Here is a 13,054-nt window from a genome sequence, read left to right on the forward strand (position 1 = left end):
ATTATCAACTTCGCAATGCGTTAAAATACTTTAATTGGTGTTATTACCGCTCGATTCGTGCGAAGAGTTAGTTCTCTGAATGCTTGTGCAAGCGCAGGCTGTTGCGAAAACCCGCGTAAGCTGCCAGTGTCATTGACAGCTTTGATATAATCTTTTTTTTAAATTGTGGAGCATGCATACTTTTTCATAATGCAAAAAAATATCTTACGATTTTTTTAGTCCAAGCGATTGATGTCTTTAGTTTAATCTGCTAAATATTATTTATCTCTCGTAAATGAATTAGGTTCGTGAAATATTTCAACATCAATTTAAACTGATATCAGGCATATTAATATGATTTCAATATGTGTTATTTATTTTGTTGCCGGTAAATCCCTGAAATCTCTATTATCTCTCATAACCTGCCTACATTTTGCAATAAATATTTTGCATTTGGTTATCCAAGTTGGTATTACCCATGACAGCTCTTAAAAAAGGTACAATACTGATATCGGCACATTATCTAATATGTGCCGATTTAAGCAGATGCCTACAACTGTAATATTTACGATTTCATAGTAATGTTATCATAATCTTAGTATGACGTGCATTAATGCAAATAAAAAAAATTCAAAGCTCCACATTTATTATTTTTATGGCAAAAAATCCCATGTGCCTTTAGCATGAATGTAAAAAATGACACCACAAAGTCTGAGTTGGTCGGTTTTCGCGCTACTCCTCGGAGTGACGGTATCTTTCCGAGAATAACTCTCTATTCGCTATTTCTCAGATATCTGCGCCCGCGTTGAAATTATTGTTCTAGGTACTGAAAATAATTGTTACTTATTAACGCGTGTACTTGGAAAATTATTAAATATGACTGACAGCTACGATGCATTGTAAAATGTGCTTTTTTAACGGTACAGTCGAATTTACAACTTGGATTTTTTAAACACTAAATGAAATTAATACAATAGTAGCTAGTGGCTGTATCAAGTAAAAAAACAATGGTAAACATGATTTAAATTTCAAAGTGTTAGCTTTAAAATTTCCCGATAACTACTCGTACCTACTTACTTATGTAAAATAGTCAAGGCAATTTGACTTTGTCGAACTGAGGTTACTGAGGTCAAAAAGAGTCATCAGCTTTGATAAAGAAAGGAGGTAGGTAGGGTATTGTAATTTTAGCAGGTAATTATGTACGTGTAGGTACGTAAGTGGTTATTATGTACTGGTTCCTGCAATTTGTAGATATGCAAATGCATTGTAATGTCACTTTCGATAACATTTTTACGGATACTATCTAAGTAGGTACGACTTAGATAAAGTAGCAAGCTAGACACGACTGATAAATACCTAATATAAAATTAAACTTTAACTACCTACTTAAGACTTGCCTATTTTTCAGTTTCAATGTAAATTCGTTAAGTTCTAATTCTCACATATCAACGCGTCACACTATCGGTGATTGCGATTTCTGTGAAGCGCCATTCGCGATAATTCATTTATCGACGACTCACGCGCCGACGCGAGCCACTGGGGCAGTGACACATCGTACCTACTTAGAAATTATTTTGCAACACAGTTTGTAATTAGCACTTAAGTCCATTTTAGAGCTTAAAGTCTACAAACCAACGATACCCAATAACGTTGCTACACTTGGACTTGGCTCAAAGTAGGGTAATTGCGCCGGTTTTCCGTCCAGCTCCTGTTTTCGTCCATTTGACCGACTTGCCACAAACAAATACGGAAAATTAGAATACAAACCTAACTTTCCGTGCAAGTTTGGACTTGTTACAATCTATAATACCTAAGTAACAGTTCTGCCTGCATGAAAATGTAATTTGACAAGTAATAACTCCAAAAAAATCTACGGAAGTTGCTGCTGCACACAGGTGAATGGAAAACGTCGTCAAGTTAGAAAAAAAACGTGCCGGTAGGGAACTTACATGGTATGTTTAATTACTGTTTTAGCTACTTTACGTAATGTTTTTGGCACGTATGTCTAATTATTAGCATAATCAACACTATTTTAAGGGTTTATTAAAGCTTTTGTATAGAAATCTTAGATAATTAAGTGGACTAATACTAGCATAACAATTTTGCAAGATTTTGGTTTTCGTCTACGTGGACGGAAACCCTGACACCTAGTTAATATTTTTGATAATCATTTTACTTCAATGGACCTACAAAATACTATGTTTTTTCTTCCAATATGATCTTTATTGCTATTACATTAAACATTTTAGTTTACGTCCACTTTTTAACAGTGATAAACCCATAAAAACCGTTAAAAAGATGTGGACGAAAACAAAAAACAGCTTTAAACGTTGTTTTGTTTTCGTCCATGACGTCATGAGCAAGCACTGGGGTGGACGAAAACCAAAATTAGCTATTCCTGTAGATTAGTTTTCGTCCATTTGTCCTTCGACCTATTGAAATATTTTCCTAAATTTAGGTAAGAAACTTATTTAAATCTTTTTGATATCATTTGAAAGCTAACTAAATTACCTTTCAAATGATATACCACAATCCATAGTTACTGTATTGTAGAATTGGTTTTAAGTTAATAATTCAACTGCACCCTTTTTTCTACACAGTGGTCGAAAACTAGCGTACACTAGGACGAAAACTGATTTTTTTGGACGAAAACTAGTGAAATCGCCTCTTTTGCATAAAATATTTTTTATAAAAAAACCCGTGGTATTTACTTATTGTCACATAACATTAACGTAAAGTAGACTATATAAGGACTAAAATGACATATGATACATATGAGTAAGGGTATTTTAAGATATTCATTTCGCATCACAAAGTTGGCAACTCCGATAATTGGACGAAAACTAGCGCACTTACCCTATTTTTTTAGTTACAGATAAAACCACAATATAAAGTAACTTATTTTAATTCGAGGGTTTTGAATCCATAATAGACTAAATACACATTAAATAATTAAAGTCTACAACTTATATTATTGTAACTTATTTAAAATACCATTTTAACAGTATCTAAATTGTTTGCAGCTACTTTACTTTAACAATTTGCGGCCAACAACAGCTGTTAAAACAGACGCCATTGTTAAAAAAACATTTTGTATAAAGCATCAAGATTATTTAGTCAAATTCCGTTTAAACTCGCTGTTGTTTTGTTTCTCAAAATTTTATTTTAGTAGCCTACCTACTCGCTAGCAGAGCATCTAAAAGTTTCGGAAATATTTTTAACTATCGCATGTTTTTCTGAAAAGTTGAATGATAGGTAGGTACCCACTAGTCCACTGCTAAATGCAAAATGGACTGATCTTGAATCACCCTTTAAAAAATCATCCTTCAAAAATTTAAAGTAGTAAGTATGTAGGTAATACTTATTCTTTCATAAGCTTATTATTTAAAATAATGTGTTTTTCTGAAATAGCTGCAGTTGCTTTGGGGATTATTTTTACATTAATCTCACTTACGAAACCTGCTCTAGTACCTATACCTCCTAATTATAGGTACTCGTATCTTAGCGTAAAAAAGCAACGATATTATGTTCGTAATTAGTCATAGAGGTTAATAACTCTATGTAATTAGTGTTAAAATTAGCAAACACATAGGTACTTGTGTACAGTAAAATTAAAATAAAAATTAATAAAATTCATTTATTTTTGCAAATACTTAGGCTTTAAAAAAGCGCTTTTACACTTTGAAATTGAACTACCAGCAACCCACTCGGTCGAATTTGGTTATTTAGTTTCGTAAACCACTCCCAATTCTTAGTATCACTTAGCCCTCATTGGAAATGCTTTCTACATTAGTGTTTGCTCGCGCTCATTTCGGAAGTAGTACCGAGAATAAACGGTATGCATTGTAGAATTGAAACTGGTTTCGTTTCGTTGGTTTACCGCGAATCGGTGGGATTGCGAGTTGCGACCTTTCTAAAACATCGATTTCACTACGGCGAACAAGCGACAACCACAGACTTAAGAATAATAACGAATAGGTATTAAGATTTCTAAAACGATATTATTTGTGAAAATTAAACTTAATAGTTTTTTTTCACCTTATCGGATTTCCGGTTAAGTAATAACGAAAATATCAAAAGATATAATTATATTAGGTACCTATAGTAAAATTCTCAATAGTAATTAATAATTTTTACAAATATAAAAAACATTAAATTGTAAATTTAGAGATGATAATATTAAAATAATGTCCTTTAATTAAAGATGATTATTTGACTTTTTCACAAGACGTCATTTTGTGATAGTTTAGGGAGGGGCTAAAGAACTGTGACAAGTATTTATTCATTGCTGATATTTTGAGATATTTTTTATTTGGGTTATCAATGATAAATTAATCTAGTTGTTAGTTATAGTGACTCCGACTGCCAACTAGTACTTAATTTCTTAAATAAGTCACATTTTAATTATTTTGACAATGTGATCATAATTACCTAAATCATGTCATAACGTTTCGTTGGGGAACTATTCACACAAACCGCGCACGCAGCTGCGTACCAGGAGTGTGCGCCAATGACAGCCGGCAGATGGTTGTGAAAGCTGCACGGACGCAGGTATGGGATTCCAAGAACGCCGAATATAATCGCACTACGGGGAACTCGCTCTCGCATGCCGCACTCGAATGCGAATCGAACACCTGGGGTTATATTCAGAATTTGTTTTTAATAGAAGAAAAAATGTACATTAGAAATTCAAGCTATGAATTCGCTTCATAATAGTATGGAATAACTGGAAATTAATTCATAACACTTTGATTGTCTTTTACTAACAAAAATAGTCGAAATATACGAACGAAAGCGTAAATGAATCATTTTTAATGTTAACATCTAGAATTACGTTAATGACTAAGTAAAGTAATCAAGTTTTTTATCTACTACTTACTAATAAATCAATAATTATTTATGTAGGTACTATGTAATTAATCGCCTACCTACCTATACTATAGTAAAGTAAAAATAATGACTGGAGTGATGGAATGTAAGTCATATTCGTTAGTTTATGTGAACCATTGAAAGACATAAAATTGGCTTGCTCATTTTCAGTACTAATTAAATTATTATTATGTTTATTTTTTGGATAATCAAGCGACACACGACGTAAGCATTGAGTACTTATTGTGATGTGCGTGACTACAGCTACACGCATCGACGTGTGTTCGCTCAAGTAACCGGGTTATACGTTTAGATTCTTGGTATAACCTAGGCGCCCAAAGTACTAAGAATCAAAATTTTGTTCAACGCACAAACTTATTTAATACAAAAGTATTATGAGAATCTTGACTATGACACCTTAATTTTATTAGAGAATCTTTTTAATTTGAATTTTGGCAGTGTTATAATTATTTATTTTGAAAAGGTGCTGTGGTTTTTACAAAAAAGAATGTAGGTATTATTAGGAGTTAAACATAAAAATACCATCTAAAATATTTTTAAGTTATTATTTAGTATGATATTTTCCAAAGAATCGGTATATACGCTATTTAGCTATAACAAATACAATGAAGAAAGCGAATGGCTAGATAACTAGTGATTATTGTGAATGAATTTCTCAGAAGTTGAACGTTCGAGTTTTGTATCGCCCGCGCGCTCGTGTCCCCGCTCATTGTGTGAGTGCGCCCCCTCTTCTCTGTGTGAGTGAAGTCGCGGCAGGCACGCACGGCAGCGGCAGCCGAGCCGCGCCACACAAGTAATTGTGGCGTCGCGCTGACAGCGAACAGTCGTTTCGCAGCTAAAACAGTACGCACAACAAGCAAAGTAACTTTTACGTGACAAAACTATTTACAAAAAAGAACACTAAAAATATCACGTTACATCTATAATATTAGTGAAGTTCTAGTGAATTCCCATCATTACGGTGCAGTGTTCATATCTGACAGTTCATGTGTTTGTGACATTCCTGGAAATTCGTGGTTTATTTGTAAATACAGCATTACTAACTCTTCAAGGGTATTTTGAGTCATAATTTAATTGCAACGTATAAAAGTTCTTCGATAATTTTTGATTGGTGATACATGGCGTGTGTATAATTTAATGGATAAGTACACTAGTGGAAGAGTGTTGTGGAAGGATTATTTATATCGTGGCCTCTAGAAACGAGGCGGGTGGATCAGCATTACGTCCACCAAAGAGTGAACAACAAATGTGTGTGATAGAAAGGACAAACAGCAGAATTAATTCGTTGAATATGACTTTAGCGGCGAGGTTACATGTACCGAGTAAGTTTCGAGGTTATGCAAACTTTATAAAGAGTTTTAAACTTGTTTGTTCTCTGTTTAAAAGCAAAATCTAGGCTGTAAATACTCACCTATGATCACTTTATAGTATTTTTAATAGATTTCGAGTAATTAACAACTTTTTTGTTCAAGTATCTGTAGTTCTGTACACATACAAACATAATGCAGTAGTTTCTCTTTTTCTCAGTAAAACATTAATGGTTGATTCATTAGCATTATTTTGCGTTTTCGCTATCAGCGGTCTGAATCTAATTTTAGTTGGTCTGATAACAGAGGATAAATATGTACGTAAAGTGTTTCTCATAATGATACTGCTTTCATTATTTATTACGCTGTGAAAATTTTATATGCATATTTTACCACTACTGCAATTGGCGAATTTAATTAAAACTGGTTACTGAGTGCAGAGTCATGATGTTGCAAGTTTTTAAAGGTTAATTTAATATTCTAGGAATCAAATTAAACATGACAGTTTTTAGTATAATTAACTCAAACTTAAGTAAAGTTTGAGTCAAAAAGTTATATTATTTTAAAATTTCTTGTTAAAGTCATTGTACCCAACATTGAAAATGTTTAGTTATTTAATCAAATTAGCAAACTGCTTTGTGGTCCACTTACCATTTTTATGCAACTGAAATTATTCAATATTTCCCTTTACTTAAAAGAGACAGTAAATCTTTTTCCCTTATTTTATATGCTGTGTAGTTTCATATGTGTAATCCATATACATTTCTCTTTAATCTATTACATTTTGTAACAAAACGAATAACCGTTTCTTTCTTCTTTACAGATGCATGCGTGGAAGTCGGTGTACCAATCGGCAGCTGGTCGGGAGCATGCCCAAACTGCAGGCACGAGCTCCGCGTGTCCCTGGCAGCGTGCCCTGGCAAGCGGCAGGCCCCCCCAACGCCACAGATGCACGTCGCATCACCGTTCCTCTTCCCACCAACATATTTCACACCGTACTGCACCCCTCTACCGCCATACGACGACAGTTTAAGAGCAAGATTAGGAGACACGTACAAAGCGTTACGGTTATCAGGGTGGTACTACGGGAATTTAGATTGGCAGGTGAGTTGATTTCTTTTAATATTCTTTTCTAAATATTGGTGATATTGCTTTAATTATTAGTGATAAGATAAGTACTAGGGGCATTATGTGGATTGTCAATTAAATACTACCACTAATTTTGGTAATTGCATTATGAACTAAGAAATGAGTCATTAACTAACAAATGATAATGTAGTTTCCTAAAAAAATCACTATTAATATCATTTCTACTGTAAATCACTGAAAATTGATTGAACAAAGTAGTTCCACTGACTGACTGGTGGCGCCATCTATCAAACGCTCGGAATACTTCTACTCATATGAATGTGTAAAGTCTTGAATACACTATGAACCAAAATAATACACAATGCTCAAAAATGTGGTGCTGCCAGAGTTTTTATCCATTGGCGTACAATAATAAACATGAAAAGATATAAAAAATAATATAAATTAAATTGTTATCAGTATGACAAGACTGCCATAATGTAACTTATCTCATTCTGAATGTCACTCTAAATATAAATAGCAAGGCGAAGGTGACATTATCAGGACATCCGTGATATTATTGGCGAAACCAATTATACCATAGCACAGCCTGTTGCTAATTGTGTATGATTTATCTTTTTGAAACTGTATGAATAATATAATTAATTTCCGCCCGCGGCTTCGCCCGCGTGGAATTTTGTCTGTCACAGAAAAACTTTATCGCGCGCGTCCCTGTTTCAAAAACCGGGATAAAAACTATCCTATGTTCTTTCCCGGGACTCAAACTATCTTTATGCCAAATTTCATCAAAATCGGTTGCGAGGTTTAAGCGGGAAAGCGTAACAGACAGACAGACAGACAGACAGACAGACAGACAGACAGACAGACAGACAGACAGACAGAGTTACTTTCGCATTTATAATATTAGTTGGGATTAGTTGGGATTATAACATTCATGATAATTTTGATATCAATGGGAACGTCCGCTTACATAATGCCCAGTTAAAATAAGTAACAGACATTATTTTGAGCTAAAATAATATAAACTTTTTCATAATGAAATCCCAACTAATATTATAAATGCGAAAGTAACTCTGTCTGTCTGTCTGTCTGTTACGCTTTCCCGCTTAAACCTCACAACCGATTTTGATGAAATTTGGCATAGAGATAGTTTGAGTCCCGGGAAAGAACATAGGATAGTTTTTATCCCGGTTTTTGAAACAGGGACGCGCGCGATAAAGTTTTTCTGTGACAGACAAAATTCCACGCGGGCGAAGCCGCGGGCGGAAAGCTAGTTCTCTATAAATCTATAAATAAATAAAAAAGTTAAATTCTTTATCAGTCAACGTATGGTATCTGATTAATGTTGTGGACAAGTATATCTTTAAAATGTTGTTTTCCTTCTTTACAGGGTGCACGTAGTTTATTAAAAGAAGCCAGTATAGGAGCGTTCCTGCTCAGAAACTCCGGGGACAGCAATTTCATATTCTCACTATCAGTCCAGACAGACCGAGGGCCCACGTCTGTCCGGTTACACTTTGAGCAAGGGTTCTTTAGGTAAGATTTTTGTATTCTTTACTTTTTTAGGCTTAGATTTTTGTTGCAATTAAATTGAATCAAATTGATTTCATGTTTCTCAATCAAATACCTAATTTTATGATCTATCATCTAGCTGAATTAAATGATGTTAATAATGATAAAAATCTTTGATAAATTAGTTATTCTTTAAAAAATCTATTAATTTCAGGCCTGGATTTCATTATCTATAAACTTTCTCTATACCTAGGTTTATTAAAGGCAGTTTCGCGATCGTTTACTGTTCTACACTAGGTTCTTAGGCTGCGTTGTACCACCTTATTTTAACCGTAACATTAACCGGTGCTTTTTGTATGGAGTTTGACAGATTTTGGACGTTTGTCAAAGTTAAAGTAAGGCTTGATTTCCTCCTACTCTGACGTCGGTCGCGTACATCGGTCGAGCGTACGAATAAACACAATGTTCTATGAAGCACCGCACTGCAACGCCGTCGTCAGCGGCAGATGATTAGATAGAACTAGTGTGTAATCGTGCACGCCGCTGACGTCGGTCACCGATGTCAGCCTAAAAGGAAATCAAGCCTAAGATGGTGCAACCCAGCCTTTAGCATAGTGAATCTAATTTCGTGGCCATCACTCATAGCTCCTTTCCTTTCCAGGTTAGACTGCGACCTGGTGTTAGCGAAGTACATGCCGCGGTTCCGATGCGTAGTTGAGCTAGTGCAGCATTACACGCGCGCCGGCGAGCGCTCCAGCGGCGCTGGCACCATGTGGGTGGACCGCGACGGCTGCCCACATTCCCCCGTGCTTCTCACCAGCCCCCTTCGCTCCAGCCCCCCCACCCTCCTCCACGCTGCCCGCCTTGCCCTCCATAAGGCCCTGGACTCCAACCCACTCCAACCCAAACTCTGGTGCGCACCCAAACACAGACTGCTCCCTCTCCCCTCCGCTCTTATAGACTATCTCGGCGAGTACCCCTACTCGATCTGATCTGTATTATTTATTTAGTCAATACTAGAACTGTAGCGATCATAATACTGTATTTAATTTGTACAAATTGTATAGTACGCTAGCACCGGATGCTAGTGCGAAGGGCCGGCTCCTTTCACTACCGACTAACGAATTAATTTATGAATAGTTTAAATTATAACTGTATTATTCGTAAGTATTCAATATGGGACTCAACTACGGTATTTAGTGGAATGTTTACGCAGATTATTTTTGTTAAGTCAACTCTGTGTCTGTATATAGAGATGTTTTGTGAAAATATTGCAAGACTGATTCGTTGAATGTCCGCTGTGACAATGTCTTCTCTATTGGTGCTCGTCTTTCCAGTCGTTCATATGAGCTGGCCGATTCTAAGATTTAGTTGATTTGGAGCATGACAGGATCCTTGTGTTTCATTTCCATGTTAAAAATTGAATTATATTTCATTATATCCAGGACTTATATCGGCTGTATAAACGACTGAGCGGACGAGCGCCCCTCCTGATATTATTATGTTAGTAAAATGTTCACTAATGCCTATCTTGTCCATTGTCTTAAGAAATCATCACAATATTTTATAGAGTTATATTTTTATTTTATTTATTTCTCGATTAAGCATTAGGGTTATCCATTCACAGATATGTGACAAGCTATTTTATCTTTGTTCCTATATTTCTATTAAGTCTTCTGATTCATTCACCACCACTTCAAGTTCCCAGGCACCCATGTAAAGTATGTAAATTCTTTTAATTTATACTTATACCAAGTGCCATCAATGAATATAACAACCATGTAATTGACCATAGGGATATATTGATGTATTTTTGAGGCTGACCATGTAAATATTTCTTGTTTTTGTTTTCTATTTATTTCTTAATTATAATTAGTTTAGTTGAATAGCTGTCGCAAAAATTGTTAACCATATAATGGTTCTTTGGTGTATGTAATGATGTAACAATAATATAGAATGGTGAAGAATCGGCTAGTGATATTCACTAATGTAAGGTAAACTTAATAATTGTACCTTAAATAATCTCAATTAGAATGTAGTTTCATGGTATATACCTAGATGATTGGATAAACTATAATCTATTAGCGAATTATTAAATAATTGGAATTGCTGGTGTTTTATGTTAATTTAAAATCAGCCTCGAAAATAGTTTTGTGTCATGTCTCCTGTCTTCATAAATGTATAGGTACATTATTTACTTTGTGAAACAAATTTATTTTTATACCATTTTGTAAGGGGAAAGCACCAATTAAATAAGTGTGACATAATAGGTGAATTCTTGTGTTTAAATGTTTGTAGACTAATGTATCAATGAACTGCAAATAATTTATATACATACAATACAAAAAACAAAATATACATTCTGCCTAAAAATATACGCATTTTATTTTCGTCCTTTGCATCTATTTTAATGAAGTTAATTTTATAAGAATGAACCATAGAATATGAAAACGACTAACGAGGCAAAGTTGTGTGAAGATTTTAAAGTTCAACAAGTAAGCCAAATAAAAAAAAGAGGATTTTGGGTAATCATTATTTTTTCATTCGTACGATTGCGCTAATAACACTGACAATCCAGTCGAGTTAACTGCGCACCTGGCGATGTGACGTCACATCGACGCTTTGGTACGAACGCGTAGCGTGGTGCACAGTAATCTCGACTGGGTTGTAAATACTAGTAAGTAGGAGTCTTTTATTCTAAGCTTTTAATAAATACGAAAATAATCTTGGCGGAACTTTAGCTGAAGATAGTCTGTGCGTAGCAGTTCGTAGGCATTTTGAGACCAACGCCTTTGCCCCTTCTTCCTCAATAGGGATGTAGAATATTAGTATTCAATTAAATCTTTCGTATCATTCAATGAAGAATGTTCACTAATTTTGTTTTTTAGCTTTCTGTATTCTCTGTTAAAAATAAAAAATACACGTGAAAGAATTATTTCGATACGTCAATTAGTTTCCAAGATATTGAATTTTAAAGGTGCGGGCGGCGGCCGGCCCGCCATTTTATGCGCGTGACGTCATAATACAGCGACTGGCTCAAATTTGTATGGGTGGAATCTTGCAAGCTAAAATTAGACCCACTTCTGGACAACCAATTAAGCTGAAATTTCGCATACACAAGTAATTTGGATGACCATGCAATATTATGATGACATAGAGCTGATCTGATGATGGAGTTGGAAGGTGGCCATAGGAACTCCATAATAAAACGACTTAACTCCATCGAGTTTGGGCTCGTTCGTTTTGTATTGACGAGTACTTCAATTCTATATAGTAATCAGGGTCTGATGATAGAGCTGGAAGGTACTTCGCAATAAAACGTCAAGTTTGGGTTTGGTTCAATTTTGATTTCTGTGATGGGTCTAGGTATTAATATGTATAATATGTATGTATTTACAAAAAAAAATGTATTCAAGTATGTTTATATCCGTTTTCTAGTGAGCGTACGCTGTGAATGTACGTCACGCGGGGTCACGTGACCGTTGGCGGGACTGGATATTTAAGCGAACTTTGAATGCCTATAAAATCATAACTACTTGGTATTTTTGAATGAAATAAAAACAAATGTATTTGTATGTAAAAGCTTAAAAAGGTTTCAAGTGATTTTGCATACCTAGTAACATTCTCAATTGTAATAATTTAATCGATTTAAATTTTATTTAATTAACATATAAATAAAAGAAACAAAATGATGTTGAAACTATAGGAATAATTAATTAAGTATGAATAATGTTGCCATACGTTATGATTCCAAGAGAATATAAATGCCCATGCTGAAACTCACGCGCGTCTCCACGCATTTGGAAATGCGCCCAAAGTCCCAGAACGGTAGATGAGGCCGTTGGGAACAAGCACCCCTTCGCGACGAATGTAATAAAAATAATAATAATAAATTGAACCCGGGACCTCTCGGCATAGTAGTCCGTTCTGAACCACTACACCAAACGGTCGACAAAGTAATAATAATTCACGTAAATAAGCTCAAATCATACTTATAAATTATTATAATACAGCAGGTAGACTATTTTTATACTCGAGTTCGGCGAGGTCATTTAAAATGTCTCTCTTGATGTTAATGAAGTAAAAAAAACAGTTCATAATTACTAATTTATGACTATGACTAGAATATTATTATATACGATATCATCAAATATCATGTATTGATATCGATATTTCAATTAATATAACTGAACAATGATGATGTACATCCCTAAACAAAAAAATATGACATAATTATGACAGCTGTCAAAAGCTGATTTCTTTCTCGTTCTGTGCTC

General features: G+C 34.7%; 1 protein-coding gene across 2 annotated transcripts in view; it reads left to right on the forward strand.

Annotated features, from left to right (window-relative positions):
- The window catches only part of LOC135074451 (suppressor of cytokine signaling 2-like), a 53,822-nt gene extending 42,672 nt beyond the window's left edge, over nt 1–11,150 (forward strand). The window contains exons 1-4 of one of the 2 annotated variants that reach the window (XM_063968745.1): nt 5,638–6,191; nt 7,000–7,280; nt 8,656–8,801; nt 9,439–11,150. In XM_063968745.1, coding sequence (XP_063824815.1) covers nt 6,116–6,191; nt 7,000–7,280; nt 8,656–8,801; nt 9,439–9,769 — 834 coding nt within the window. In that variant the 5' untranslated portion in view covers nt 5,638–6,115 and the 3' untranslated portion in view covers nt 9,770–11,150. Of the gene's footprint in view, nt 1–5,637; nt 6,192–6,999; nt 7,281–8,655; nt 8,802–9,438 lie in introns of those variants that run through there. The other variant, XM_063968746.1, reaches the window with a different exon arrangement.
- Nucleotides 11,151–13,054: the final 1,904 nt, after the last annotated feature.

The sequence above is a fragment of the Ostrinia nubilalis genome, chromosome 9, assembly GCF_963855985.1.
Source record: "Ostrinia nubilalis chromosome 9, ilOstNubi1.1, whole genome shotgun sequence".
Taxonomy (NCBI): Eukaryota; Metazoa; Arthropoda; class Insecta; order Lepidoptera; family Crambidae; genus Ostrinia; species Ostrinia nubilalis.